The sequence below is a fragment of the Natator depressus genome, chromosome 8 (assembly GCF_965152275.1).
Source record: "Natator depressus isolate rNatDep1 chromosome 8, rNatDep2.hap1, whole genome shotgun sequence".
NCBI lineage: Eukaryota > Metazoa > Chordata > Testudines > Cheloniidae > Natator > Natator depressus.
The window spans coordinates 30,514,749-30,542,396 of record NC_134241.1 but is presented as its reverse complement, the minus strand read 5'-3'; the positions used below and the strand labels follow the sequence as shown (position 1 = coordinate 30,542,396).

The 27,648-nt window shown below is 39.4% G+C and overlaps 1 protein-coding gene across 1 annotated transcript in view; it reads right to left on the bottom strand.

Annotated features, from left to right (window-relative positions):
* Positions 1–27,648, bottom strand: part of DOCK2 (dedicator of cytokinesis 2) — a 449,812-nt gene that overhangs the window by 299,171 nt on the left and 122,993 nt on the right. Inside the window, exon 16 of the mRNA XM_074960680.1 lies at positions 16,345–16,493. Coding sequence (XP_074816781.1) covers positions 16,345–16,493 — 149 coding nt within the window. The remainder of the gene's footprint in view (positions 1–16,344; positions 16,494–27,648) is intronic.

Genomic DNA, 27,648 nt, shown 5'->3' with positions numbered 1-27,648 from the left:
ATACCACACTTTTTCAGACACCTCCTAACTCTACAGTTTAATAATCTGATATCATCTATTGCATTATTTTAATTATTTATCTATCATGGGGCACTAATCCTAATCCAAAAATGCCACCATCACACTTCTCTTTAACAAAACCACAGTTGTTCCAAAAGCAGCAGTATTATTGACTTATGTGTCAATAACATGCCTCCCTGTTCATCCATATTTATAGGCTGAAATTGCTTTGTAGTAATTTGTCTCGTGCTCATTCCAGAAAAATGTAAGGAATTATTTTGTCAGTTCTCAAAAGGATTTTCAATCTATGAAATATTTTATTTTTAGCTTGTTATTGCATTTACTGTGCCATCCATGTTTTTACATCTTCATTTCTTCTTGGGTGAATTTTTATAATGCTTCATAAATTTACTTTCCGGTGGAAGTCTGAAAAAACTGAAATACTATAAAACTGATGATCACGATGTGATATGCATAGAAAGTTTCTACAATATCTTTGAAAAAAACCTAAACTTTCTCCAGATCTTTGCATGCTGAAACCTTAGGGCAGCTGCTTTTTTTTTTTTTTTTTTTTTGTGGAAAGGCATACTTTATTTTACTGCACTTGGGAATGCTTTCCTTGAAAGACTCTTACCTTCAGTCCATTAAATTACAGTACTTTACAATTATTGGCTCTCTCTTCTTAGAACCGTGTGAGGCAAATACTTCATCAAAGGATTTTGTTTCTCTCTAACCAGTAGGATTTACAATTTAGTTTTGGGAATGTGGTTTGATTTTGTTTATTTTCAAACAATGTGTTTGGAAGCACTTGAAAACAGAGGAATTGGCCAGCCACAACAAGGCATGTATTGAAAAAGGACATTTTAAACTGAATTAAGTAGAGCTGAGACCCAGAAAGAAGAAATAGTGAGACATTTTATCATAGTTGTAGATATACTAATAGTGAACTGACACTTAATGATTTTATAAAAACTATAAGGGAAAAGACTTGGAGTATATTCTATTCCTTGAAAAAAAATCAATCACTGGCCAAAAGAGTTAGCCACTAATTGACACTATCAATGCGTTCCTTTTTTCTCCCTCATGCTTCCTTTCCTAAAGAAGGGAGCTGAACAAAATGTCCTCACAATCCAGTCTCCTCCCATTATTACATTTCAGTATGGTCTGCAGCATCATTGATACTATCTATAATAACGCACAATAAGAGATTGCTTATTAAGGAGGGTCTGGTTATGACTCCATAGTTAAGGCTTAGTTCCATTTTGCACTTAAACCACGTTTGTTGACTATGAAAATACAGCATATCCTTCATGAATTTGCAATACTTATTCTGAGTACTGAATGAATTTTCTGAGTGTTTGCAAACAAATCTATTAGTGTTTGAGTTGAACAACTGGGTTCTGTAAAAAATATAGATTTACTCAACTATTTCTGTGATAAATGAGAGGGGGAGTAGCTCCCTTTCGTGGGCACCCAGTCAGCCAGTTAGCTAGAGAATCCCTCTTGGTAGCTGTTCTCTACTTGCTTTTTCTATAAATTGAAAAGTCTGACGTATGCGTAAGTAAAGGGAACGGAGTGGGCACCTGACCAAAAGAGACAATGGGAGGGCTATAACTTTTCAAAATTGGGAAAAAAATCTTTCCCTGTCTGTCTGTTCTCCGGAGAGAGGGGACAGAGCAAAACAGGGCTGAAGCTATGCTGTAAAAAACTGTGAACCAGGTATGAAAATCACCAGATCATACCTAAAACTACTCAATTTGAAACACCAGATATGTAAGTTGGTCAGAAATTGTCTAGAAAGACGCGATTAGGTTTACCTCTTATTTCTGTAAAGCTTGTGGACAACTCTGGGCTAACCCCCAAATGCTTTTGTTTTGCTTGCAACCATTAAGCTGGACCTCAAGAAAACCATTCTTGATGCTTAATTCTTATATTTGCTCTTTTTAAATCTAGCAATAGCCTATGTTCCAGATGCATTTTCTTTCTTTTTTGTTTTAATAAAATTTACCTTTTTTAATAACAGGATTGGGTTTTTTTGTGTCCTAAGAGGTTTGTGCACATTGTTTAATTAGCTGGTGGCAGCAGCTGATTTCCTTTGTTTTCTTCCTCAGCTCTTCCCGGGGGGGTGGGGAGGGGGTGAAGGGGCTTGAAGGTACCCCACAGGAAGGAATTCCCAACTGCTCCTTCCTGGGTTCTCAAAGGGGTTGGGGTTTTTTCGCACTTGGGTGGTGGCAGCATCTACCCATCCAAGGTCAGAGAAAAGCTGTAACCTTGGGAGTTTAATACTAGCCTGGAGTAGCCAGTAATAATTTTTAGAATCCTTGCAGGCCCCCACCTTCTGCACTCAAAGTGCCAGAGTGAGGAATCAGCCTTGACAATTTCTTTCATCTCCAATGATCTTAGAGGAACAATGCAAATGCTTCAAAATTAACATGGAGTTAAAATGCCTGGAAATCTTATGCATAGATTATAGTTGAAGATGATCGTTTATAATAAGTTATGATTGTTACATCTAACTGTTATTTAAATAGGCCACAGAGTCTTGGGTCAACAGACTTCTTATAGATTATATTGAATAATGGAACACTACAGACTAGAGTAGAAGCAAGTCATCTTATGAAAGAGTGTCATACAACATGTCAGTGATTTTTAAAACAATTATATAACAATTCTGTGAATCTTTATCATAGCCATGAACACATGGCATACGACTTCGTCCTACAACTGAAGTTCACAGATTATTAAAGACCTCATACTACAAAACTCATTCAATGTGAGATTTAATTAAAATAGTGCCATTCCTGTCTTTTTGCTATTTTCACTTATAATACACATGAAGAACCATTTTTAAATTAAAGAGAAGATTCTAAAAACTATTTGCGCAATCCTGATTCTGTCGTTTCAGGAATCCAGGGCTAGGATTTCCAAAAGCATGACACCTTGGCGTAACTGCTCCCAGTTAAGTCAATAGAACTTTTACCACCACCCTCAATGAGAGCAGAGTTAGGCCAATGCTAAGGATATCTGAATATTCTATTCTTAGGGTTTCCAGGTGTGATACGGGGCCAAAAAGGGTTAAGAACTTTCAGGCTAATTGACCCACATTCAAAATTTAGAGACATATTAGTAGTTAATGATTGTGTTTTTGTGTATTTATGTACATATTATTAGAGGTTAACAATGTAACCAAACAGTTCTCATCTTGGTAAAACATCCTATAGCTGCTGCCTCATGGATGACGTATGTTCATGCACATTCCTTTCCTTCGATCCTTACATTTTTCCTTTGTTGCACTTTGCTATTTTTCTTTAAATTACTTATCTCAAATGTCAGGTTTCAGAGTAACAGCCGTGTTAGCCTGTATTCGCAAAAAGAAAAGGAGTACTTGTGGCACCTTAGAAACTAACCAATTTATTTGAGCATGAGCTTTCATGAGCTACAGCTCACTTCATCGGAGGCATACTGTGGAAAATACAGAAGAAGTTTGTTTTTATACACACAAATCATGAAAAAATGGGTGTTTATCACTACAAAAGGTTTTCTCTCTGCCCACTCCACTCTCCTGCTGGTAATAGCTTATGTAAAGTGATCACTCTCCTTACAATGTGTATGATAATCAAGGTGGGACATTTCCAGCACAAATCCAGGGTTTAACAAGAACGTCTGAGGAGGGGGCGGGGGGGATAGGAAAAAACAAGGGGAAATAGGTTACCTTGCATAAACAAGGGAAAATAGGTTACCTTGCATAATGACTTAGCCACTCCCAGTCTCTATTCAAGCCTAAATTAATTGGATCCAATTTGCAAATTAATTCCAATTCAGCAGTCTCTCGCTGGAGTCTGGATTTGAAGTTTTTCTGTTGTAATATCGCAACTCATGTCTGTAATCGCGTGACCAGAGAGACTGAAGTGTTCTCCAACTGGTTTATGAATGTTATAATTCTTGACATCTGATTTGTGTCCATTTATTCTTTTACGTAGAGACTGTCCAGTTTGACCAATGTACATGGCAGAGGGGCATTGCTGGCACATGATGACATATATCACATTGGGAGATGTGCAGGTGAACGAGCCTCTGATAGTGTGGCTGATGTTATTAGGCCCTGTGATGGTGTCCCCTGAATAGATATGTGGGCACAGTTGGCAACGGGCTTTGTTGCAAGGATAGGTTCCTGGGTTAGTGGTTCTGTTGTGTGGTATGTGGTTGTTGGTGAGTATTCGCTTCAGGTTGGGGGGCTGTCTATAGGCAAGGACTGGCCTGTCTCCCAAGATTTGTGAGAGTGTTGGGTCGTCCTTCAGGATAGGTTGTAGATCCTTGGTAATGCGTTGGAGGGGTTTTAGTTGGGGGCTCAAGGCGACGGTTATTTTCTTTGTTAGGCCTGTCCTGTAGTAGGTGACTTCTGGGAACTCTTCTGGCTCTATCAATCTGTTTCTTCACTTCCACAGGTGGGTATTGTAGTTGTAAGAATGCTTGATAGAGATCTTGTAGGTGTTTGTCTCTGTCTGAGGGTTGGAGCAAATGCGGTTGTATCGCAGAGCTTGGCTGTAGACAATGGATCGTGTGGTGTGGTCAGGGTGAAAGCTGGAGGCATGGAGGTAGGAATAGCGATCAGTGGGTTTCCAGTATAGGGTGGTGTTTATGTGACCATCGTTTATTAGCACCGTAGTGTCCAGGAAGTGGATCTCTTGTGTGGACTGGACCAGGCTGAGGTTGATGGTGGGATGGAAATTGTTGAAATCATGGTGGAATTCCTCAAGAGCTTCTTTTCCATGGGTCCAGATGATGAAGGTGTCATCAATATAGCGCAAGTAGAGTAGGGGCGTTAGGGGACGAGAGCTGAGGAAGCGATGTTCTAAATCAGCCATAAAAATGTTGGCATACTGTGGGGCCATGCAGGTACCCATAGCAGTGCCGCTGATCTGAAGGTATACATTGTCCCCAAATGTAAAATAGTTATGGGTAAGGACAAAGTCACAAAGTTCAGCCACCAGGTTAGCCGTGACATTATCGGGGATAGTGTTCTTGACAGCTTGTAGTCCATCTTTGTGTGGAATGTTGGTGTAGAGGGCTTCTACATCCATAGTGGCCAGGATGGTGTTATGCTCAAATAAATTGGTTAGTCTCTAAGGTGCCACAAGTACTCCTTTTCTTTTTATCTCAAATGTGATGTTTAGTAATAAAACAACAAACCAACACTAAAACAATATCATAACCCACTTAGGGCTTAAAGAAGTTAAAACTATTTAATATATTCACATTTTATTAAATTACAAACAATATCTTTGTACTTAATGTCACTTACCTAAACACATTGTAACACTCATCCAGTCTCTTTGATGAGCAATTGAAGTGCCAGATTCCATGCTGGGGTAGGTATCTTTCCAAAACTAGCATCTGGTTGTTTGGCAGACTTCCCAGTTAGGCTGGCACATATGAAGTTTCCAGAGGGCGCGTCACATGCTAATGTTGCTACTGAATTCCTTCAGAGTCTTCCAAAGAGCCTTTTTCCCTAGCCACTAAGTGTGTGCGGAGTTAGATCTATCTGTGGATACGTCCTTCCCAAATGCCTCATAGGAAATATCTAATTAGACACTTTACTCTTAACAGAAAATTAACACACACCTACCTATATATCTATATGTTAATTAGGTTATCGTTGTTTCCATGTTGTAGAAAGGGCCATTGTTTGAGACATTTAAAACTAGAATGAATAGAGCGTAAGAACAGCATGCAAAAGGCAACAATTCTGACTGCCAGGAAGATGGAATAGAACACTCAAATATTTTCAATTTCTAAACTGGATGGGTTGAATTGATTTTTTTTTTCAAGTTTCAGCTTTTTAAAAATTTTTATTTAATGTAAATCAATATTTTATTTAAATTGAGACTTAATGGCTTAAATTTGAATTTATTTGCCTTTTATCTAAATTCTAGGGTAGTAGACGATTAATATTTTATATTATATGGGACATCTTTTTCTGGGGATTAAACCCTGCACCTAGAAGTTGATGGATTTCATCTATTAAGTCTTTCTAGACCTACATTTTATCATTTAAATTATTTTTTAGTAATCTGTGTAAAGGGGGAAGCTGAGCTGATTGTAAGCTGCCACAGTTCACCTGAATTGGGGGGGAAAGCTAAATATAGGATATGGGTCTCCCAGATGCAATACAGTACAGATACATACAATTACTTATGTACAATAGTGCATCCAATTTTATTATATGCCCACTTCTATCATGAAGGTAAGAGGACATTGCTCCCAGGGTAGGAGCTTTGAAATTGCTGCTGGAGTACAGCAATTGTTCACTGGGGCCTAGGGGAAGCAGGTCTATCACGGCTGAATGGGGAAGACAGAATTAGAGAGAGGTGAGGATTTGTAGCCTCAATGCCAGGTGCGTTTTACGCATGATAAACTGAACCAAAGTAGAGATTTTTTTTTTTTTTAAAGTTAACCTGAAGTGATCTTTGAAGTCCCTCCCGGCCCCCCTCAAGGCAGATGTGCCGTTGATCCAGTCTTTCCCAAGAAATACATTTACCCTCCCATCTGGCCCAGCATAGTCCAAATACACATGGACATCTCTAAAAATGAAATATGGGAAAACGTGATAGTATTACTCATGGCTAGTTATTTTAGGGAAGTGCGCAACACCCATTACTTTCAGGCTTTACAGTTTATGGTATGAAGTGACTAATCTTAAGTGACCTCAAATGGTTTCCAGGTTAAAGACTAGACTGAATCTTTTCTTCTCCATTTAAAGTGTAAAAAAAAAAAAATTACCAGTTTTCATTTTGTTAAAACACTTTTTTTTTTTTCAACTCTTAAATGAAAATTTTGCTTCTCATGTTTTGGTTTTTCTTCTCACTTTTCCCCCTTCCTTTTTTTCCCACGGGGAAAAGGTGGGAGGAAGAGTTAAAGTGAGAGAAAATGTGTTTTCCTCATTATTTGGAAAGAAAATTCCTAAAATTTTGTTTCATGTTTTTCCTCTTAACAATTGCATTTGAAATTTCTCTGAAAAATTACTAATTTGACAATGATTTTTTCCCGTAAGAATTGTTTTGGAAAAATCATTTTTCAATTTAATTTTTCATTGAAAAAAATTGTTCAACCACCAGAACAGGATGTTTTCATTTGCCACTTCTTGTTTGGTCATTGGATCCTAAGAGGAAGACTAGCCTTCCTGAATTGTTTCAACTCAACGTCCCAAAGTTAAATGACACAGGACCAGTGTACATGCAATTCTTCCTTTATTTTTTATAAGTTCAGTTTATTTTGGGCCTGCTTCTGCACTCTTTCCTCAGGCCCCCATCAAAACTGCTGTTAGTTTTCTTAGAGCAGAGACTTCACAATAGGCTGATAAGGAGCATTTTAGGTATTAACCTCTTCTGTGACTCCTTCCTATATTTACATTCTTTGCTAGAGTTCCCCCCATCATGGTGTCGCTGAGATGCCAGCATATAGGACATATATTTGCAGATATGCTACAGATACTAGTGCCCCTGACACACCCAAGTAATAGGGAAAATCATATTCCATCTGAGTACCTAGAATTTTTCAAGGCTAGTGTATATTTCTAGGGTACTTACCCTTCCCACCCCCTACCAAGAATGCATACACACACACACACTTTTACCTAAGTGTGTGCATGGATTTGCTAAAATAGCACAATGGGGGAAATGATCATGAGATAATCTGCATGTGAATGTGTGTGAAAGAGATTATACATATGTATTGGTGAGTGTGTGCTGGGAGGGAATTATAACTCTGTTAGTACAATCAACACTGGCTTTTTTTAAAAAGTCTGTGAAGTCCAGTTTTGAGAGAGAGAGAGTGTGTGTGTGTTTAAATGGAATAAATGTATGAAGAAAGAAGGAAAGAAAGAAAGAAAACAAAATGAAGCCCAGTTATAAAACCCCTAGTGACTGAACAAATTAAATGTTATAAATTATATACAATTGCAAGCAGTTGAGCAGGAAAAAGACAACAGCTTTTCAAGACAGCCGAGGAAAACAACAAAGCTTGCTCCTTTAAGGGCAGTCAGGGAACACAGTCAATTTATTTCATCTTTCAGATTCAATGCGTCTTTCATAGGCAAAATGTAACTTGAATTTGGCATTATATGAAAAGTATTGTCAAACAGAGTAAGGAAAAGCATCTCTATGAGCCATATGCTGCAGAGGCTGTAATAGATAAGGGAAGAGCAGCTGAAACATGCGACCATATTATAATATCAATACCTTGTTTACTCTTTAATTATCTGAAACAACTTCACTTTAGATGTCAAGGGAATTATTTTTCATTCTCTAAATATCCACGCAATTCAAATAAAGTTTAGATTTTTAGGCGTAATCCTATTTTAGTGGATGAATTTTTAACCAGAGAAACTGAAGCCAGCTGCAAAATTTTCTTAATGAATGGAGCTGTTCTCAGTGGAACCGTGGCTGTTCTCAGCCTAAGTGACTGTGTTACTGATTCAGCAATGCCTAAGTGACTTAAGAGCAGAAGTTCAATTGAAAACCATTTTCCAAGTAAATGGAACTGCTGCTCTTGTGTCACTCTGGGTACATTTAACACAGCGAAAAAAAAAGATCCATGGCACCAAGTCTCAGAGCCTGGATCAACTGATTTGGGCTCATGTCATGGGACTAAAAATAGGAGTATAGATGTTCAGGACCTCCCCCGCCCTTGCTTGGTTTCAGAACCTGGGCTCCAGCCCAAGCCCAAACATTGCTATTTTTAGCCCTGTAGCATGAGCCCCACATCACAAGCCCAAGTCAGTTGACCCGAGCTCTGAGACTTGTTGCTGCTGGGGGTTTTTTTTGGTTGGGTGGATGTACCCTTAGGCACGTCTGAAAATCCCACCTTATGTTCTTAAACAAAAATATCATCAAGATAAACCTCAGGTCATACATAAGCATCCATTAATTTAAAAGAACAATAGAACACTGTAGCTATGTAAAAACAAACATCTAAGAAAGGAAATTCATACCTAACCACCTTAAATTGGGCCCCAGACATCAAAGCACCAAACTAACAGGACAGGATACCTCATCTATTACTATGTGAAAGTTTAGATGGACAGCAGTGGCAGTGTTTTGATTCCGGCAGAACCTCACACTTCAATGATCAAGCCAAATTCATGCCTAGTTTTAGACCTGGTCAGTTTTTTCCCCATCTAAACTTTGATAAAAATGGCTTTTGGATTAAAAATGAAAATTTTCTTACTTATGTGATTGGTCCTCCCCACGTCAACTGTCTGTAACAGAACGCACCCATATATACACACACCCTACATACTATTGTAATATTCTTTGAACACAATATGGCTTGTGGGAAATCATTTGAAAACTAACTCCTCACTGGTCAATAGCATCATGGTGAAACGTACGCAGCAACATTATATGTAAAGCTATTAATTTCCCCTGTATGGTGAGGTTAGCATACATTCGAACCCATGTAGCCCTGACTAAGCTAAAGAAGATATGTGGGTTTATCTCAAGTAGTAAACAGGGTCCTTGGGAAAGCAAGAGGAGTAAACTCATTTCTTAAAGGCAAAGGACAAGCTGATGCCTCTAGCCAGGTGTCACAGTTGACTGGCAATTACTGGTCAAGAAGCCATTCTTTGGCAAGGAAGTGGGTGCAAGAACAGATTGATCTGCATTTTAGCAAACAACAACATGGAACCTCTATCACCACAAGACTCCATGTCTCCATCGTCATAGACGGAAGGAACTTTATCTAGGGGTAACGCTCAGTAAAAGGTGACTGGACCATAAAAATGAGGGGCAAAAATACCCCAGGTTATCTTTCCCTATCTTCCACTCTCTCTTTCTCTTTCTCAACTAAGATGACAAAGGAACCATCCTTTTGACTTTTGGAAGGTATCCTGACAAGAAAAATTGATTAGCAATGCTGCTGGAAACATGTTGTAAGGACTTTATCTTGAATCAAGCCGGGGTTGTTAAATTTTAGCGACTAGATCGTGTTTTCGTCTATTTATTTATTTCTGACTTTAATACCTTATACTTGTACTCACGTAAAGTCTCTCTTTGTAGTTAAATAAGCTTGTTTGATTTTTTTTAAATCAAAACTAATCCAGTGCTGTGTTTAAACTGAATTGTTTGGTAACTCCAACTGAAGTAGCCAACTGTTGAATATTGACCCCTTACAGGGGGATTGGACGTCTAATATCCAAACTGCTCCAGAGAGGGCTGGAGAGTGCAGAACACATTTTTGGGAAAATCCAGGACTGGGAGTATGTAGTAACCAAGGCTGCTGGAAGCCAGAATGTGGCTGTTGTATTGCTGACAGGCTGCTAGGGTCAGGGTTGCTGGACCAGGGCTGTAGCTATACACAGACACTCAGGGTGTGACCTGCCCGCTGGTAGGCTGTTTATGAGCAGCCCAGCTTCGGACCCACAAGAGCAAAGCATTGTGAGGCACCCAAAGTAGCAGGGTAGGAGGTGACAACCCCTCACTGGTCTGTATTGCATCCCTGAAAGTGACACTGTCCCATCTAAATCAACGGGACTACTTGTTTGAGTAAAAAGAGAGAGAGAGGAGCAATGGCTGCAGGATCTGATCCTTTGTAAGGTAAATTTGACATTTTTATTGACATCAAGCATATTTTAAAAAAATAGATATTCCTGATCTGCAAATCTTGTGTGCAGTGTTTAAAAGAAAGGCTGTCCTCCCTTTGCTCGCTTTCAGGTATTTCCTCAATAATATTTTATTTTGGATACTTATTACATGTATCCTGCTCATCCATGTAAAGAATGGCACTTTTGGTGGTTTTTGTTTCCATTTTTAGAGAATTAAATGTCTCCGATTGGCATGATCTCATCTGGCCAAGGCAAAGCCAGTTCTCAGAGGTGATAAATTACAGTTAAGTAATATTAAAATCATACTTTATTATTTTAACCATGTGTGAAAAGAAAAATATGTAAAAATGCTATCACAAATCTACTATTAAAATATACACCGAGTGTATTGTTGTGAGCAACTCCTACACTGTGTAGACACATTTTCTCTTTTGCCTGGACTGTTATGTCATTGGACATCTAATTTGTATTGGTCGAAGCACATTGATAGTGCTTAAATAGCAAAAACCCCTTAGAATAGTATCTAAAGATTAAAATAAGTTTTAAAACCCATTGCTAAAACTATCATTAATATTTTCAAAAATACAGAATCAATTTTTTAACTTTTCAATTTTGAGAAATAGAACATCGCTGTTATGTAATCTTTGTTCCTATCAGAGGTCTGAAATGGAACAGCTACTAAAATTCTCAAGTATCTAAGTTTGCCTCCAGGACATATCGATTGTTGATCTTTATAAAGATGGTGTTTCTATTTCAAGGTCATATTTCAATGACTAAAAAATGGGTGAGTAGAGACTTTCTTGCTGAGTACAGGCATTCATTTCATTTTTCTTTAAAGATTATCCCAGGATTACAGTGTATTTAACCCACCCACCTCTCAGCATTGCAGAATAATTCACGAAGAAGACACTCAGTGGCTATACAGTGGGAAACAACATTCCACATGTCTGCAGAAGGTAGAGCTTGGGGTATATCTGCTCCAAATTATATGGTCCTAACCTCAACTCTGCATAGATTCAGAGTCAAAACGAGAACTGGATCAACCTAATCTTATTGCTAAAGGCATCCCACTTATCTCCCAAGAAAAATTAAAAGGCAACAGCTAACTGGGAGGCTTCTCAAGAGCCACAGAAGTCAAGAACCAATGAACAGAACCAGCCTTCGAAAACCTTTGCTCCCACTTGTGTCTCGGGGTTCTCTAACACACTTACAGTGGTGTGTAGAGTACATACACTGTACGCCTTCTAGCACAGGTGTGAATAGCTGTACAGACAGTCAGGCACAGTTTAGGTGAGTAAAGACATGCCAGAACCATAGCATCATGTACCCTACATGGCGCTCTATACTCGCCCAAACAATGCTTCCCCTGTCTACACTACTTTTAGCAGTAGAGCATCCCACTGCCTGTGTCTTTCCCTGCCACAGGGAAAGGCCCCCGAAGCAGGAAAAGGCCCTGGCAGAGAGGAGACAGCAGTGAAGGTTATGGCAGCATCCTTCTGCTGGAGACTTTCCTCACTACTTCCCCCTGCCAGAGCCTTTCATTACCATACTTAGCTACATATTTCAGTGTGGACACAACCTGCATTTCACTGTAGATATACTACCCTAAGCACCATTGCCAGTGTAGACAAGGCCAGGATCTGAACAGGTCGAATCCACCCGTCTAAGGAGCAGAACACTGTGCACATTGTACAAGGTACTTCTTATGCAAGGTGATCAATCCTAGGATATTTTACTTGTTAAAACTGGCCAAGAGTAGCCACCAATTTGCCATTATCATCAATTTTCTATAAGGCAAGATTTAAAAGTCTAGCTGCTCTTTAAACTTTCAGCAGCACGCTAGTATTCAAATGGTTTTAGAACTGAAGTATTCTGAAGTAAAATCTAAAATAAGCAGTTTTCAAGGGTTTTCAAAATTGCTGAGCACACACAGTTGCCAGAGTTTCAGTAAACATGGAAAACCAAAGAGAATAAAATATTACATTCCACTGAAACAAGAACATGTTTGTTTAATCAGTTTTGCAGTTTATTTACCTGCTGAGTTTTAGGAACAACTGCAGAGATATCAGTTTAAATTTGAGTGTTTTCAAATTTTGCATTTTCATAAAGTTAAAAACATTCATTTCACATCAAAAACAAGATCTTTTCAAGATGCAAATTTTCAAAGCCACCTTTTACTCAGCACATGAACATAACAATAACAATAGCCACACTGGGTCAGACCAAAGGTCCATCTAACGCAGTATCCTGTCTTCTGACAGTGGCCAATGCCAGATGTCCCAGAGGGAATGAACAGAACAGGTAATCATCAAGTGATACATCCTGTCGCCCATTCCCAGCTTCTGGCAAAGTATACTGAAATGAACTCTGTTTCAAGAGAGGAATCTGAAAACCATTTTGAAATTTTAGCTCTATTATCAGAATCAGAATGAAATGTTAACAAGTCAGATGTTCTAAAGCTTCACCTTTCTTTGTTAATACTTCAACACCTCTCTACCTCAAAAGGAAATAAAAGGCTTAGAGAGGAAAATTGCTTTTTCATTATCTACATATACTTCAAAAGGATTAACAAGTGACCCTAGACTTCTCATTTCCTAAACTCTTTGACAACGGGTATATTAGTAAATGTTAGAAATTATGAAAGTAATACTTTTCACCTTTAACATGGCAGCATCCTAGAACTGAAATGGAGTGATTTAATTTGAAAAAAAATGAACCTATTTAAAATATATGACTTGAGGTATGTAATAAGTTTGTGCAGAACACGTACCCATCCTTTTTCATTCTTGTGTTCTGCTCACCATAGAGTTTCATAAGCCTGTAATCCCCTGCTTTGGTGAAACTCTGGTAGATTAAGTTTCACCATCTCCTTTGATAACTCCCTCTTTACATTTCATGTTTTTCCACAAACCCAATTAACTATCATTTAGCTCCTCCATGAAATAAACGAGAATGAGAGAATAAGAAACCCCTGAAAATACCTGAAACTTTTCACCCTTACAAATAGGCCTAAAGTGCCTATCATACTTTGAGAACTACAGAACTATACAACCAATGTACAGTGGTGACTGTGTCATTGGGTAATGGCCCCACTTAAATGAGAGAAGGTAAAATCAGAGTAAAATAAATGTGTCTTTATCCCCAGAGTCTGAGACCCAGGGTTCTCTTGGTGCCAACTGGCAGAGAGTACAGGAGTTCATAAGGGTTACAGGGATGCCCTGGGTTTGATACGTACAATACAAGTCCACTAAAGAATGTCATGTTAGGTCTCGTCTGTAAGCATGTGTCATGCTGGTCCTCATAATCATTATGAAACGTTTGTACAGATAACATGTATGGAGTTGTGAATATACACAGACATTTATGTTCTCAAGGTCTGTGACTTGGGGCTGGTCATCAGAAGGTGATGAACAAGTTTCTTTCAGGCAAGACATGCTAACGTAAAGAGACAGGTAGATAAAGTGGTGTATACTTCGCAATGAACACCTACTTACAGCCTAAGCAAAATACGGATCAAGTCTCCATGGGAGGCTGGGGGTGGGGTGGGGAAGCAGCTGGAGATTAACCCATTTTACAAATGAAGACAATGGATCGTTGGCACTATATGTGGGGGTGCAAATTTGCACGCAGTTATCCTTCACCAAGGGGAAAAGCCGGCAGCTGTCTTGTCTTATGAACAGAGCATCACATCAGTCTGGCTCTTAGACGCTGGGAGAGAAACTCTGAGAGAGCTTTATGCGACGGGGGAATATCATGTTAGTTACGCTCACACTCTAGACAGTGTTTTATGATTTTATTTTATGTTACCTTTTGATTCCATTCATTCTACTTGCTTCTTTTCAAATCTCTGTTCTTTGTTAAATAAACTTCTTGTTACTGTAAACGTACAAAGTGCTGTGTAGCTGTGATCTAATGTGTAACTGGTGAGCTGGGTGTATGGTTCCTCTGGGAGCAGAGGATCTGGGAATTCTGGAAGTGTCCAGTGAATAGGGGGCTGGGCACTCCAGGGGGACTCTTGGAGAACTTACGAGTTGATGTGTGCATATATTGTTAACCTGTAAAGGGAATGCGCAGGGCCTGTGTAAGCCTAGAAGGTAGTGCTTGTGTTGCCAGAGGCTGGTGGAGTTGGTGAACTGACCCACAGTAGGCACAGACAAGGCTTCCTCACACTATTGGAAGGTGGTAGCAAGGTACGTAATGACCCTGAATGCCCTCAGGAAACATCACTGTACCATTGAGGGCATGTCTACACTGCACGCTTCTTTCAGTGACATGTAGTGTACATACTCAAAAAGGCCCCCTAGCCTGGGTATAAATATCAGTGTGGAGAGCAAGGCACAGCTTAGATAAGTAGAGCTAAAACATGGCTGAAAGCTGTAGGTAAGAACTTGAGAACTAACCTACACAGTTCTCTACTCGCCCAAGGCACCACGTCCACATTGGTATTTTTAGCAGAGGAGCATCTGGCTGCCTTCCCACTGCTGGAACCCTTCCCTGATACATGGAAAGGCTGTGGCATCTCGGAAAGACTCCAGCAGCTTTATGCTGCTCGAGCCCTTCCCCACCAGGGAGCAAGGCTCCGACAGTGGGGGAAGGCTCTGACAGGGGGTAGACATCTGGGAGCTGCTGAAGCCTTTCCCTGCTGTATCCCCTCTGCCAGAACCTTTCACAGACACATGTAGTTACCCACCACAGCGTGGATGCAGCCCACTTTCTACTGCAATGTGTAGCTACACATATCCCACACACCGCTGCCAGTGGTATGTAGTGTAAGATGTAGCCTTACAGAGATTAATCTAACAGAAATCACAACTCTTCAAGATAAAGCATCTATGCCTGATGGAGGCTCCGGCGCTCCCAACTCAGGTACTTATGTGCTCATTCCATAAGAAACATCCAAAGCAACAGCAAATCCTCTCTGTATATCCAGCCAGCCACTGCAGAACACAAAGGAGCCCATCAAAGTGTGCTCTTAATTAAGGAATACACATACAGCTAAAGTAAGGCACAGTCCTCCACTTACATTCTGACCTGGACTCGCTGTTGTACATTCTTCACACAGTGCATCAGAAAACAACACTTTGCAGAGTTAATAGTCAGCTAGAGAACAAGAGTTCAAAGATTACAGAAAAGCAGCAACTACAAAAAATAGATCCTATGCCAAAGCAACGTCCCATTATACACCAAGCAGAACCATCGTCTCCAGTAACACCCAAGTATACGAGGAAGCTGACTGACAGTAAATGAAGCTGAATCTTTCTTTGAAAGCTTTGTTCAATATATGTAATGTAAGTACCACTTTTTCTGTATTTAGTAAATATTTTAAAAAATAATTTTAGAAAAGAGGAAGATGTTTTATAAATGGGTAAAATGAACTTTAGAATAAATATCTAGGTAACATTCTAGTATACTTCACCACCTTAGTCTACAATTAACTTCAACAAATTAATTTAGACAGGCCCAAGCCTCAGCTGGAATAAATGGAGATTGATTTACTGATTTACAACATCTGACTACTCAAGGAATATTAAACAGAAGTTGAGAAGAAAAAAAGCCCTAGATTTTAGTATCTCACCTTTCATACCCTCACTGCTATAGAATTTTACCCCTGAAATATTGATGAGTTTAACTTGCCATCAACTTATATTTAGCATTTAAATGAGATTCTTCAGCATCAATATTTTACAATTTAATCAGCTCAGCCGCTGTAGGCTTGAGCCATCTACATCTTCATCAATACTTACTGTGTCTTGATAGCTGAGGACCTCCAGGATGCTATTGAGTAATTCTACACAGTACTTCTTCTCTTGAAGCTGAAGTTGTTGCTCTTCCCTTTGTTCTAGTAGTTCTTTCAGTTCTTTTGTAATCACTGGAAGCAGAATGTCCCTGCATTCTGAAAGGTAAAATATTCTCTTATGAAAAGGAAAAAATAAGTCAATGTTATTTTGAAATAAATCCTCTCTGAAACAGTGAAGCACAATAAGCTCTTCCTTTCTCAGCTTTAATAGCAGAAGTCTCCATCACCTTAGTATTCTTGATTTCTCTCTCATGCCCCAAGGACTCCTCAACATCTTTGATGCCTTCGCTGCTTACCAATATACTTCACACATAAATGACAAACCAGTTGAGATAAAATGCTAACCTGTCTTCAGCTAAGTTTGGAGTGTTGCTCAATGCCAGGGACACTGGTCTGTGAATACTTGTTGACTCCACGTATGGAAGACTGCAAAGAACTCCTATATTTCTTTACAAAGTGAAATGCTGTATTAAATCAAGCTGGGTTTATTTTCTGTTGAGGTGTTGGGTTGCTTTTGTTTTTGTGGTGTGTTTCATTTGTTTGTTTGTTTGACAGGAGTAAGATTGCTTTTCTACCATAATTGTTCTGAGGGGAACGTTTGAGACATGAAAGGATTCACACATGTCCAGAAAGTAAAATACGGGTAAGAAACATTTATTATTTGATAGCAAAAGTTAAGTAAATGTGAACGCTTCAGAGAGACCCACTCAACAGACATGGAAAAACTTTTAAGAATGGATCTAATGAGAAGACTCCTATCTGCAACAGAAGTTCCAGATATTAAGAGCTGAGCCAATTTCTGTCCTCATTTTCAACTGAACAACCCCAATGAAATGAAAAGTCTGCTGTATCTCCAGCTCAAACAAATTGATATTTTATTTATGAGTACTGTTTCCAGGAAAGTTTGGGAGAAAGCACTACATGAACTAGAAACAAACAACTTTAAGAAAAGCTGAGTGGCTACAGGTAAAGAACAGGGATATTTCCGAAAGACTTGATGTTACATACTATCAAATAATTATTAATCAAGAACGCTGAGTATTATTTTCATTACAAAGTTGAGTCTAAAGTGAGCAAACAGAATATAGTAAAACAGTGAATGAGGCTGAGGAGACATCACTTTAACTGCACTTTCCTCTCACGTCTATAAAAACCATCCAGCAAGAGATCAAAGCTGAATGTAGCTTTAGAGGTTTCAACAAACCTTAGAACAAAAGAATGACAATAAATGTGCAGACCTGTTGAAAACTTTTCAGTGAGGCACTGAGCTGAAATGTTGACCAATTTGTTTCAGGTGACACCTTGTACCTTAAAATTGTTTTTGTGAACACAGATTTTTTTTTTTTCCCACATCAAAAACTCTTCATCACGCTTTCACTTTTCACTCAGAATAGGTCTAATTTCTACTTGCAAATGAGTTTATTTTCTCCAGAAAGTGAGAACTTTTGAATGAGCAAACAAAACAAACCATGAAGCCTTTATTTTTTTTTTATTCACACAAATGTGCATAAAAAACCCCTCATTTTTAAAAGCTTTGCTTTTCACTGGGGTTTTTTAACTCAACATCAAGAAACTTCAATGTAACAATAAAACTTCATTATATTCATGACCCCCCGTATATTTTAATAGCTGAAAATTAATATTCAATAAAGATAGTAGACATCAAAGCAGTGAGACTAGGTGGGCAAGGTAATATCTTTTATTGGACTAACTTCTGTTGGTGAGAGACAATCTCTGGGTGGCTTGAAAGCTTGTCTCTCTCACTAACAGAAGTTGGTCCATTAAAAGATATTACCTCACCCACCTGGTCTCTCTAATGTCCAGGGACCAACATGGCTACAACTACACTGCATACATCAAATCAGTTGACATTTTCATCATGGATTATTACTGTTACTATGCACCTTGATCCAGCAAGACAATTAAGCATGAGTAGTCTCACTGATGTCAATGGGGACTGGTCATGTGCTTAAAATTAAGCACCTGCTTAAGTGTTTTGCTGGGTCAGCATCATAGTGCAGTTAGAGTACATGGTACTCCAACAAAACAAAAAGACAGATCCGTGCCATGTGGCTGTTACTATCCAAGTTGAATAGAGCAGTTTTACACAGTTTACTCATCATCTACTCAGCTGAGTGTGCCATTAACATACATAACTTTTTCTATTAAACTGAACAATGTGTTTGATACAAAATCCTCTTGGTGCCATTTGACATGGATCCCCTGGGTCAGATAAAAGCATATTAACTTCACCAAAAGGTGGTATGAAAAGTCTCTATTAAGAGCCAGTAACCCAATGGTCGTCATAATCATGCAAAATGTATGGATAATATTTAGCAAGTTATGTATCTATACTGGAAATTATCTTCTCAAAGAGCCGACATGTCAAACTAGTTCCTTTCTAACAGGAGATAGCAGACATTTATCAACCTGTCTGAGCATTCTGCATTTTGTCTCTCACAACATAAGCCTATTTGCATACAGAGCCAGATGCCGATTAAAAGCTTACAAAATCAATGAGAGGGAATACACATTCTCAGATTTACAGACTCGCTGCTCTCAAAGGAACATGACACCCCAGCTTACCAGATCACAACAGCACTTAAAACAAGTTGATAGTGAAAACAAGTAAAAGAACAGGGGTCATCCTGTTCTTGAAAAAGAATAAAGAACTGTCCTGATACCTCTAAAAGTACCAAGAGATATCCAGCATCTTTCACCTAGCAGGCAAGCTGACAGCATGACTTGTCTCAGGAACAGAAGATCACAGCCAAGCCAGGCTGTAAAATGCTGGCAGGACTTTGGGTGAGCTTTTCTTTGTAAGACATGAACATATCTACTTGGTATCACTGTGTTAAATAAGTTTTTACTTGTTTTCACTTTTAACTTATTTAAGTTCTGTGGCTATCTGGTAAGCTGGGGGGTGGTGTTCCTTTGGGAGCAGTGAGTCTGTAAATCTGAGCATGTCCAGTAGAACAGGGGCAGGTCACTCGGAGGGCTCAAGGGTTGGACTGTGCCTATCGCGAACCTGTAGAGTGACTGCAGGGCCAACGAGGCCCAGAGCGGAGTGCTTGTGTTGCTCATGGCATGTGAGGTTGGGGAGCTGACCCCCAGGCAGGCACAGACAAGACTTCCTCATGCTATGGGCAGGTGATAGCAAGGTGCCTCATAACCATGGGTGCCCCCCGGGAAGCCTCAATATTTCATAACAAGTCTAAGAAAATGTATAGATGGTCTGCCTAATAGGGGAAAATCCTGACAAACAATTTAACTTTCAAATCTTGTAAGCAGAGACAGCATGGGCCTTTGGACAGGTCATGGGACTAGGAGACAGAAGATCCAGCTTCTATTCCCGGCTCTGCCACCAACTCACCATGGGACCTTATGTAAGTCACTTAACCGCCTTTGCCTCCATTCCCCCATCTGTAAACTGGTGATACCGATTCTTACCACTCACATGCCCCTTTGTAAAGTGCCTTGAGATCAACAGATGTTAAATTCAACAAGATAGCAAAGTCCCAGTAATATATTAATATTGCTTCAGGAAGTGGTGTTTTAGCTTGGTTTTTTGACCATAAAACTAAGCAGGGTAACGTGTGTGGCAAGGTAAACAATAGCCAGAAGCATCTTTAAACCCAGTTGTAATCCTTTGACTGATGCACTTGGTTACAGACAAAACATTAAAGAAAAGTTCAGTCAAATGACAAATCCAAATTGTGATTAAGAATACTGTATAGCTACCTCAATCGAAACAAAAATATTTGTCTCCCTTTTTAAATTGCTGGGAAATAGTTTCCTTTTCAAAAGATGTTTGCAGCGGGACCTCCACAATACAGAACAACTTCTGGGCTGGGTTTCTCAAAAAACAGTCCTCTTCCTCCAGCATTATGAAGTTTGAATTCTCAACCACTTCACAACAATATCTGTATGATATACTTTTAGGTAAGTTTTGCTTTTTCTTAGCTTTCCTAAACGCAGTGTATGTGGGGAAAATCAAAATATATGAATGCAAAGCAGTGACCATTAATTGCTCAGCCGTTTGGTAGTTAACAGCCCTTATGCTGGCCCTCTGAAAAAAAAATGTGTGAATTTCACCTTCAGTGAACTGGTTGCAAGTTTATTTGGGAATAGAACACAGGTGATTTCCACCTGTTATCCAGATAGTTATACCTAATAGTCCAAATTGGTTATTTCAGAACTCAGTGACCGTGAGAGGCCCCAACAACATGGAAGAAAAGCGATCCAGAGAAAAATTCCTACCTGACCCTGACAGGCAATCAGCAAAGTGCAGACCACACTGGGAAACATCACCGCTGTTAGATATATTTGCTAACCCAGAAACAACCCCCACTGATACCATCAATAACCCAGACCAAAATCCCAACCCCAAGGATGGGTAGGTGGAAGCCAATGCCTGACCCTGCATCTGGCAGCCCTCACATACCCCCTATAAAGAGGGACAGGAAAAAGCCCATTTGCTGGCTAATAGGACACTGGTCTCCATCGCTACTCCACCAAGCAATCAGTACCATGAAATGGTTTAGATTTGCCCCTTGCAAGTCCTTCTAAAGCACCCTAGCTAAGTAATGGGAATGCTTTTCTTTTATAATGCACCAGCCAGAGAGGAATCCAGATCACCTGCTTATAGCACTGCAGAGCCAATATGCAAACATGAATGACTGAGACTAAAAATTACTGTACTCAGGATGCAATCATCACTGTATACACAATATGATTGCTGCCAGCAGGAAAGAAAATGCCATTTTTACATAGTACCTTTTGTAACCATAAATACACTTTCAAGCAAACAAGCTGTACCTTAACTCAGTTCTCACCTTTTAGGTCAGTCTTATATGTTACCTATTTTTTTGCAGTAGATGCAGCAGTAACTACTCTTTAAAGCTTATTGTAAATCTACTCAAGTTTACATATTTAAGCACTTCAAAATGCTAACTTTTAACTAACGTGCATTCATAAATATTTCAGGGATTACACACATTGTTTTTAAATATTGAACCAATTGCATATGCAAGACATTTGTAAACATTTTTATTGATGTTTGCTTGTATAAGGAACTGAACGGGCAGTTACTCATTAGTTCTGAAAAATATATGATCGTAGCTTTCAAAAATATCACATCAGTGAGTTAAACCACTTTTGTCGGTTACAAAATCAATGGTGATTGCTATGCAGCTGCTATGACAGCTCAGTCCATACAATTACAGAAGTTTACAAATTCTCTTCTTCAGTTACCTCACCCATCTCAACTTCCCTTAACTTCCAAGAAATGAGTCCTGAACATTACATGCAGGAACAAATTTCATACCTTCCAGGAAAAACATCTACATTGATTGGCCCAAAGAATGAAATTCAGCTTCACCACTTCAACAAATACAGTCTCCCCAGAGGTGCCTGCAACTTAGCAACTATAAAAATTTCCTTCGAGTATCTTGCAAGAGAGAGGATGCAATTGAGTAGTAAATCCCCCCAAATTATATACCTACAGAACTTTGTCTCAAAACTATATTGAGACATCAAAACAAACAAAGGCTTTTTGCTCAGGATATTTTATAATTGAGCTAAAGTGTACTTTAAATTATGAGTCAAAGAAAATTCAGGACTTCACAGAATCACAGGGTTGGAAGGGACCTCAGGAGGTCATCTAGTCCAACCCCCTGATCAAAGCGGGACCAATCCGCAATTAAATCATCCCAGCCAGGGCTTTGTCAAGCCTGACCTTAAAAACCTTCAAGGTATCTCCTAAATTGTGCATGCAAATAGTGAGATTTTAGTTAGCATGATACACGCATATAGATTATATAGTAATTATTTATCCATGTGCCCAATGTATATGAAAGTTGATAACTGTTACTTTGTTGCCCTCCCACAATCGCAGAGGAGCAAATCCCTATCATTATCTCTTATTAATTACTTCCCCCCCAACCCCCTTGTGGTAAAAAAATAAACCCTTACAACTTGGTTTTGTTTTACTTTCCTAGTATAAAGCCACTCCACGTGTTTTACAAACATTAGTGAAACAAGGCTCACAATACCCTTCTGATGTAAACAAGCATGATTCCCTATTTTACTCATAAGGTAACTGAAGCAGAGAAGCTGATTAATTTTGGTTAAGATCACACAGCAAGTCTATGGCAGTGGCAAACTGCCAACCTCCTGATGCCCAGCCCTGTGCTTTAATCACTAGGTCATGCCTCCCATTTTCTACTAAGGTTACATAATTTGTTATACAAATCCCGATCAAACAGACTTAATCAAAACGAAATATGCAACTGATTGTCTATTTCTGCCACATTTTCAGTTATCAGCATCATAAGGATTCAGCTGTGAGTAAAAAGAATGCCAAGCTAGGCAGAAACTCCTCAGATCCAAAAGTTAAGCCAGACAACTTCAGAATAAATGCAGTTTAAAAAAATAACCCTCTCACTGTAGACAGTGCATAGGTAGTTCAATTTTTTTTGACTCAGACTCATTTATCTAGAACGCATTCACCAATCCCCCCAACCCCTCAAAGGGAAAGAAAATATACAGATGGAAAGAAAACATGCACCACTGAACTACTTTTATGCTGGATATACAATGCAACGGCTATGGAATATTTGCAGTCCAGATGTATATTCTTTCCAAGCCTCAATTAAACTCCATGAAAAAGTAACAATATTTCAAGCATGGCTCTTTAAAAAAAAAATAGCTGGAAGTCTACTGTTCTAAACTCCGTCTTGGGCCAAATTGTATTCAAATACACAAGACTTAAATCATATCACTGCAGCAGCTTACACCTAATTATTCAGAAAGCTCCACCACAGGAAAGGCATATTCCCTTACATTTAACAGACTGAAAGTAACTCGCTTCCTAAAGAGAAGTTCCTTGATGTCATCTTCCTAGCTGAAGTCCAGTAGAACAGAAATTCTACATTCCACTAATACATGACCTAGCACAGCCACTGCAAATCATTTTCTTCTCTTTTATCAATTCCCTCCACCCCATCCCTTCTCCAGATGGCTTAGATTTTTAACAATTATCCAATGATTTCAGATATGTCCAGTAACTGAAGTCTGGATGTTAAAAGTTATTTAAATATCATCATCATTAGCATTTGGGCCTCCTTCAGCAGAAATCACACTTCAGGCTTCATTTCAGAATGCTTTATACATAGAACCAAACTGATGATAAAAATTTGAAGCCACTTTGTCCCTCCATGGAACACTAATCCTGAATCCTTGGCAGGCCTGTAGTCATACCCATCTGTTAGGATGGCTTCATGCCCACTCACAAATCGGGACACAGGTGTCACCTGAATAGAGATTTAAAGCACAACTTTGAAAATAAAATCCTTTCGGCAGTGAGAGACTTTTGAGACAACCCATGTTTCTTGACAAAAGGAGACATGTTCACAACTGTGGCCATTACAACTTAAACCATCAATTGTATTCCTTCCTGCTCCTAGGCGGAGGTGTGGCAGCCGACTCTGCAGGAAGCCTATGCTTGCAGACGCCACCCCTCCATCTCCCATTGGCTGCAGTTCCTGGCCAATGGGAGCTGTCAAGCTAGCCCTCGGGGCAGGTGCAGTGCACACAGCCATCTGCCATGCCTCTGCCTACTAACTGCCGGGGTGAGCGCCACCCCCCCCCCCCCGGATCCGGCACCCCGAGCCCCCACCCACCCCCGAACTCCTCCCAGAGCCCGTGCCCCACACCTCCTCCTGTGCCCCAACCCCCTCCCACACTCCAAGCCCCTCATGGCCATTCCTCCACCTAGGAGCAACAGGGACATGACGCTGCTTCCGGGGAGCCACACGGAGCCAGGTAGGGAGCCTTCCGGCTCCGCACCAACTGGAACTATAAACTGAACTTTTTATGGAGATTAGAAAATGCCAGTTTATAGAGCTTTCCGGTTGGTACAGGGCTGGATAACACAGCTTTTACTGTACAAGCCACATGGCAAAAGGAATATGAAGGGCAGCTACATCATTCTCCATTTTGTCTTCATTCTTGCTTATCTCTGGAGTAACTTTTGTACAAACAAAGCTCTGAGCAAGGGACTGAAGGATGCATCCAAGCTGTGAATGTGTTCCAGAGGGACTTTCAAGCCAGCAAGCTCACCAATATTACTAAGAATCTGATATATGGACTTTGAAGTCTTTGTATGTATCTGACTGCTTTACCATTTAACAACTCTCTTCCTGTTCTTTTTTCTTTATAATAAGCCTTTAGTTTTAGCACTAAAGGATTGGCTGTGTCAAGGTTCCTCCCGCACTCTGAACTCTAGGGTACAGATGTGGGGAACTGCATGAAAACCTCCTAAGCTTACTTTTACCAGCTTAGGTTAAAACTTCCCCAAGGTACAAATTAATTTTATCCTTTGTCCTTGGAATAAACCACTGCCACCACCAAACTCTAACTGGGTTTACTGGGAAACATAGTTTGGACACGTCTTTCCCCCCAAAATCCTCCCAACCCTTGCACCCCACTTCCTGGGAAAGGTTTAGTAAAAATCCTCACCAATTTGCATAGGTGACCACAGACCCAAACCCTTGGATCTGAGAACAATGAAAAAGCATTCAATTTTCTTACAAGACGACTTTTAATAGAAATAGAAGTAGATAGAAGTAAAGGAATCACCCCTGTAAAATCAGGATGGTACATACCTTACAGGGTAATTAGATTCAAAACATAGAGAATCCCTCTAGGCAAAACCTTAAGTTACAAAAAAGACACACAGACAGAAATAGTCATTCTATTCAGCACAATTCTTTTCTCAGCCATTTAAAGAAATCATAATCTAACGCATACCTAGCTAGAGTACTTAGTAAAGTTCTAAGACTCCATGCCTGGTCTATCCCCAGCAAAAGCAGCATATAGACAGACACAGACCCTTTGTTTCTCTCCCTCCTCCCAGCTTTTGAAAATATCTTGTCTCCTCATTGGTCATTTTAGTCAGGTGCCAGCGAGGTTACCTTTAACTTCTTAACCCTTTACAGGTGAGAGGATTTTTCCTCTGGCCAGGAGGGATTTTAAAGGGGTTTACCCTTCCCTTTATATTTATGACAGGCTGGCAGAGTGGTATTTTGGGTAAGCTCCAAACTAATATTGACTTGGTAACGTGGCTGACCCTTTGGTGTCAAAAGAACACTTTGTATAGTGAGCAGAGTTTTTAAATAACTTTTCACTGTACTGCACCTATGCGCTGATAGGGAGCCAGAGAACTGGAATGCAGTAAAGGAAGTTTTGTGATTTCTTTTTTCAGCTTCTTGATAACCAATGTGGGGGATCAGAAGCAGAGTTTGTGACTGGCTGGTGAGAGTAACTTCAGTGTTAACCAACAGTTTCGGGAGTATCTGCTCTCCCTTTTGCAGCCTGCCCTGACTTTGGCATTTTCAGTGAAGGCTACCCCAGGCACCCTGGGTCACATATAGTGGAATGCATCACCAGAAATGCCTACATGGAAGCCATTGGGTCTCCCCACTCCTCACTGGAACTAAACACACACCTTGGGACAAAGCTAGTCACATCAAAGTCCAATATTCTGTGATACTGTTGCAGCCAAGGTGCCACCATGAGATTTCAGTGCTGTAGTCTCTCTTTAGATGACTTATAGTTCTGCAATCTTGGTGGTCTTTGTGAGCCTGATCGAATGGATAGCTTCTGCATCAGTCTTGCAAGTTCTCAAAACAGACCAAATGAACTCCCTTGTGTAAGAACACAGAGAATGCAGTGAGGAAGAATATAGCTCCGTATGTTCTCAGTTTCCCTTGAATTCATGTGCAAAACCAAATTTTATGCCCTAAGTATCTGATTCATTGTAAGTTCTATAGCTTTTGCTTATGATCTGTTTTCTATTTATAGTAACTGCAAATTAATATTGTCTGATCTTCATATAAAACTAGGAAAGAAACGTGGTTATCAAGTAATTTGGATAGTACTTTGTCCCGATTTTCCCCCCAAAATTTAAGGATTTGATTGTTCACCTAATTGTATTCTTCCCCAATAAGCAGAATAAGATACCTTTATCATTTGTCACCACAAAATTATACAAATACCTATGTACATGTGCATACAGTCTATATCTGTACCAAGCTATTACAGAAAAAGCCATACAACTACATAATTTGAAACTGGCTACCTTGAATATAATGTAGCCTTAATTCTGATGCAAATTCCAAAAAGGAAAAGTCAGCTCACAGCAAGTTACATCTTTTAAATACTTTAAAAAAGCAAAATAAAAAAAAGGGGAGAATTCATCCACTCTGGGTTGCTCCCAACAGGAAAGAGAAATCAACTTGTATTTCAATAGAGATGATTTCAAGCTTCCGCCTTCTAGTAACTTTATGAACAATACACACGTTTAGTCTCCCAATAGCTAAAAGCAGAGCAAGTGGAATGGAGAAGGAAACTCCTAAATCCAAAAACTGTAGCTTTAAAAAATGCTGGGGGCAGTTTTATTGATTACTGTGGCGGACAAAATATATAGTCATAGCAATGTTATCCCTAATACAGAAACAAGCATGGGACTCAATGGAAAAGTAAAAGACGACATTTTAAAATGAACATTTAAAGCTCAGTTTTGCCATAATTTCTAAACAGAGCAAAATGACAACTGGTTTTTCCACAGCTGAAGAGGTGGTTGGAAACTTCCAAGTTTGGTTTCCTACAAAACTATTGCAACTGAATCCTGAAGGAAAAAAAGTGGCTAAAATTTGGCACTGCCACCACCCCCTACTCCTTTTTGACTAGATTTGCTAATGCTTGTTGGGCCAAATTCAAACTGGGTATAACAAACACATTTTAGTTATTTTGTTTAGTCTGCATATGTCTGGAGGAGTCAATAAAATACATAGTTTTGCCTAGTTATTTACCAGCATTAACAGAATGCTGGTTCCAGAATGGAAGTTGGAGCCAAGATCAAGGAAAGTTAAAATGTAGCTGGCTATGAGTATGTTCATGAAAGTCTTTGGATATAATCAGTGAATCAGTTTGACCAGGTGAGCAATGCAGAAGTACCATATCCAATGTGGTATCTCCCTGCAACTAGGGTTTAAGAACAAAGATGGTCATTTGCAATTTTTATTGCTGGGTCAATCCAAACAATTTCTACAGTACAGGAAAATAAAGTTTCCAAGAATATTTTTATTTTTATGCAAGCATGAATTAGGAGGGACCCTTGAATCAAGTTGAAAGTTTGAATGCCACCTCAAAGTAGTAAAATAAAAATTGCTTAATATTACAGAAGTTA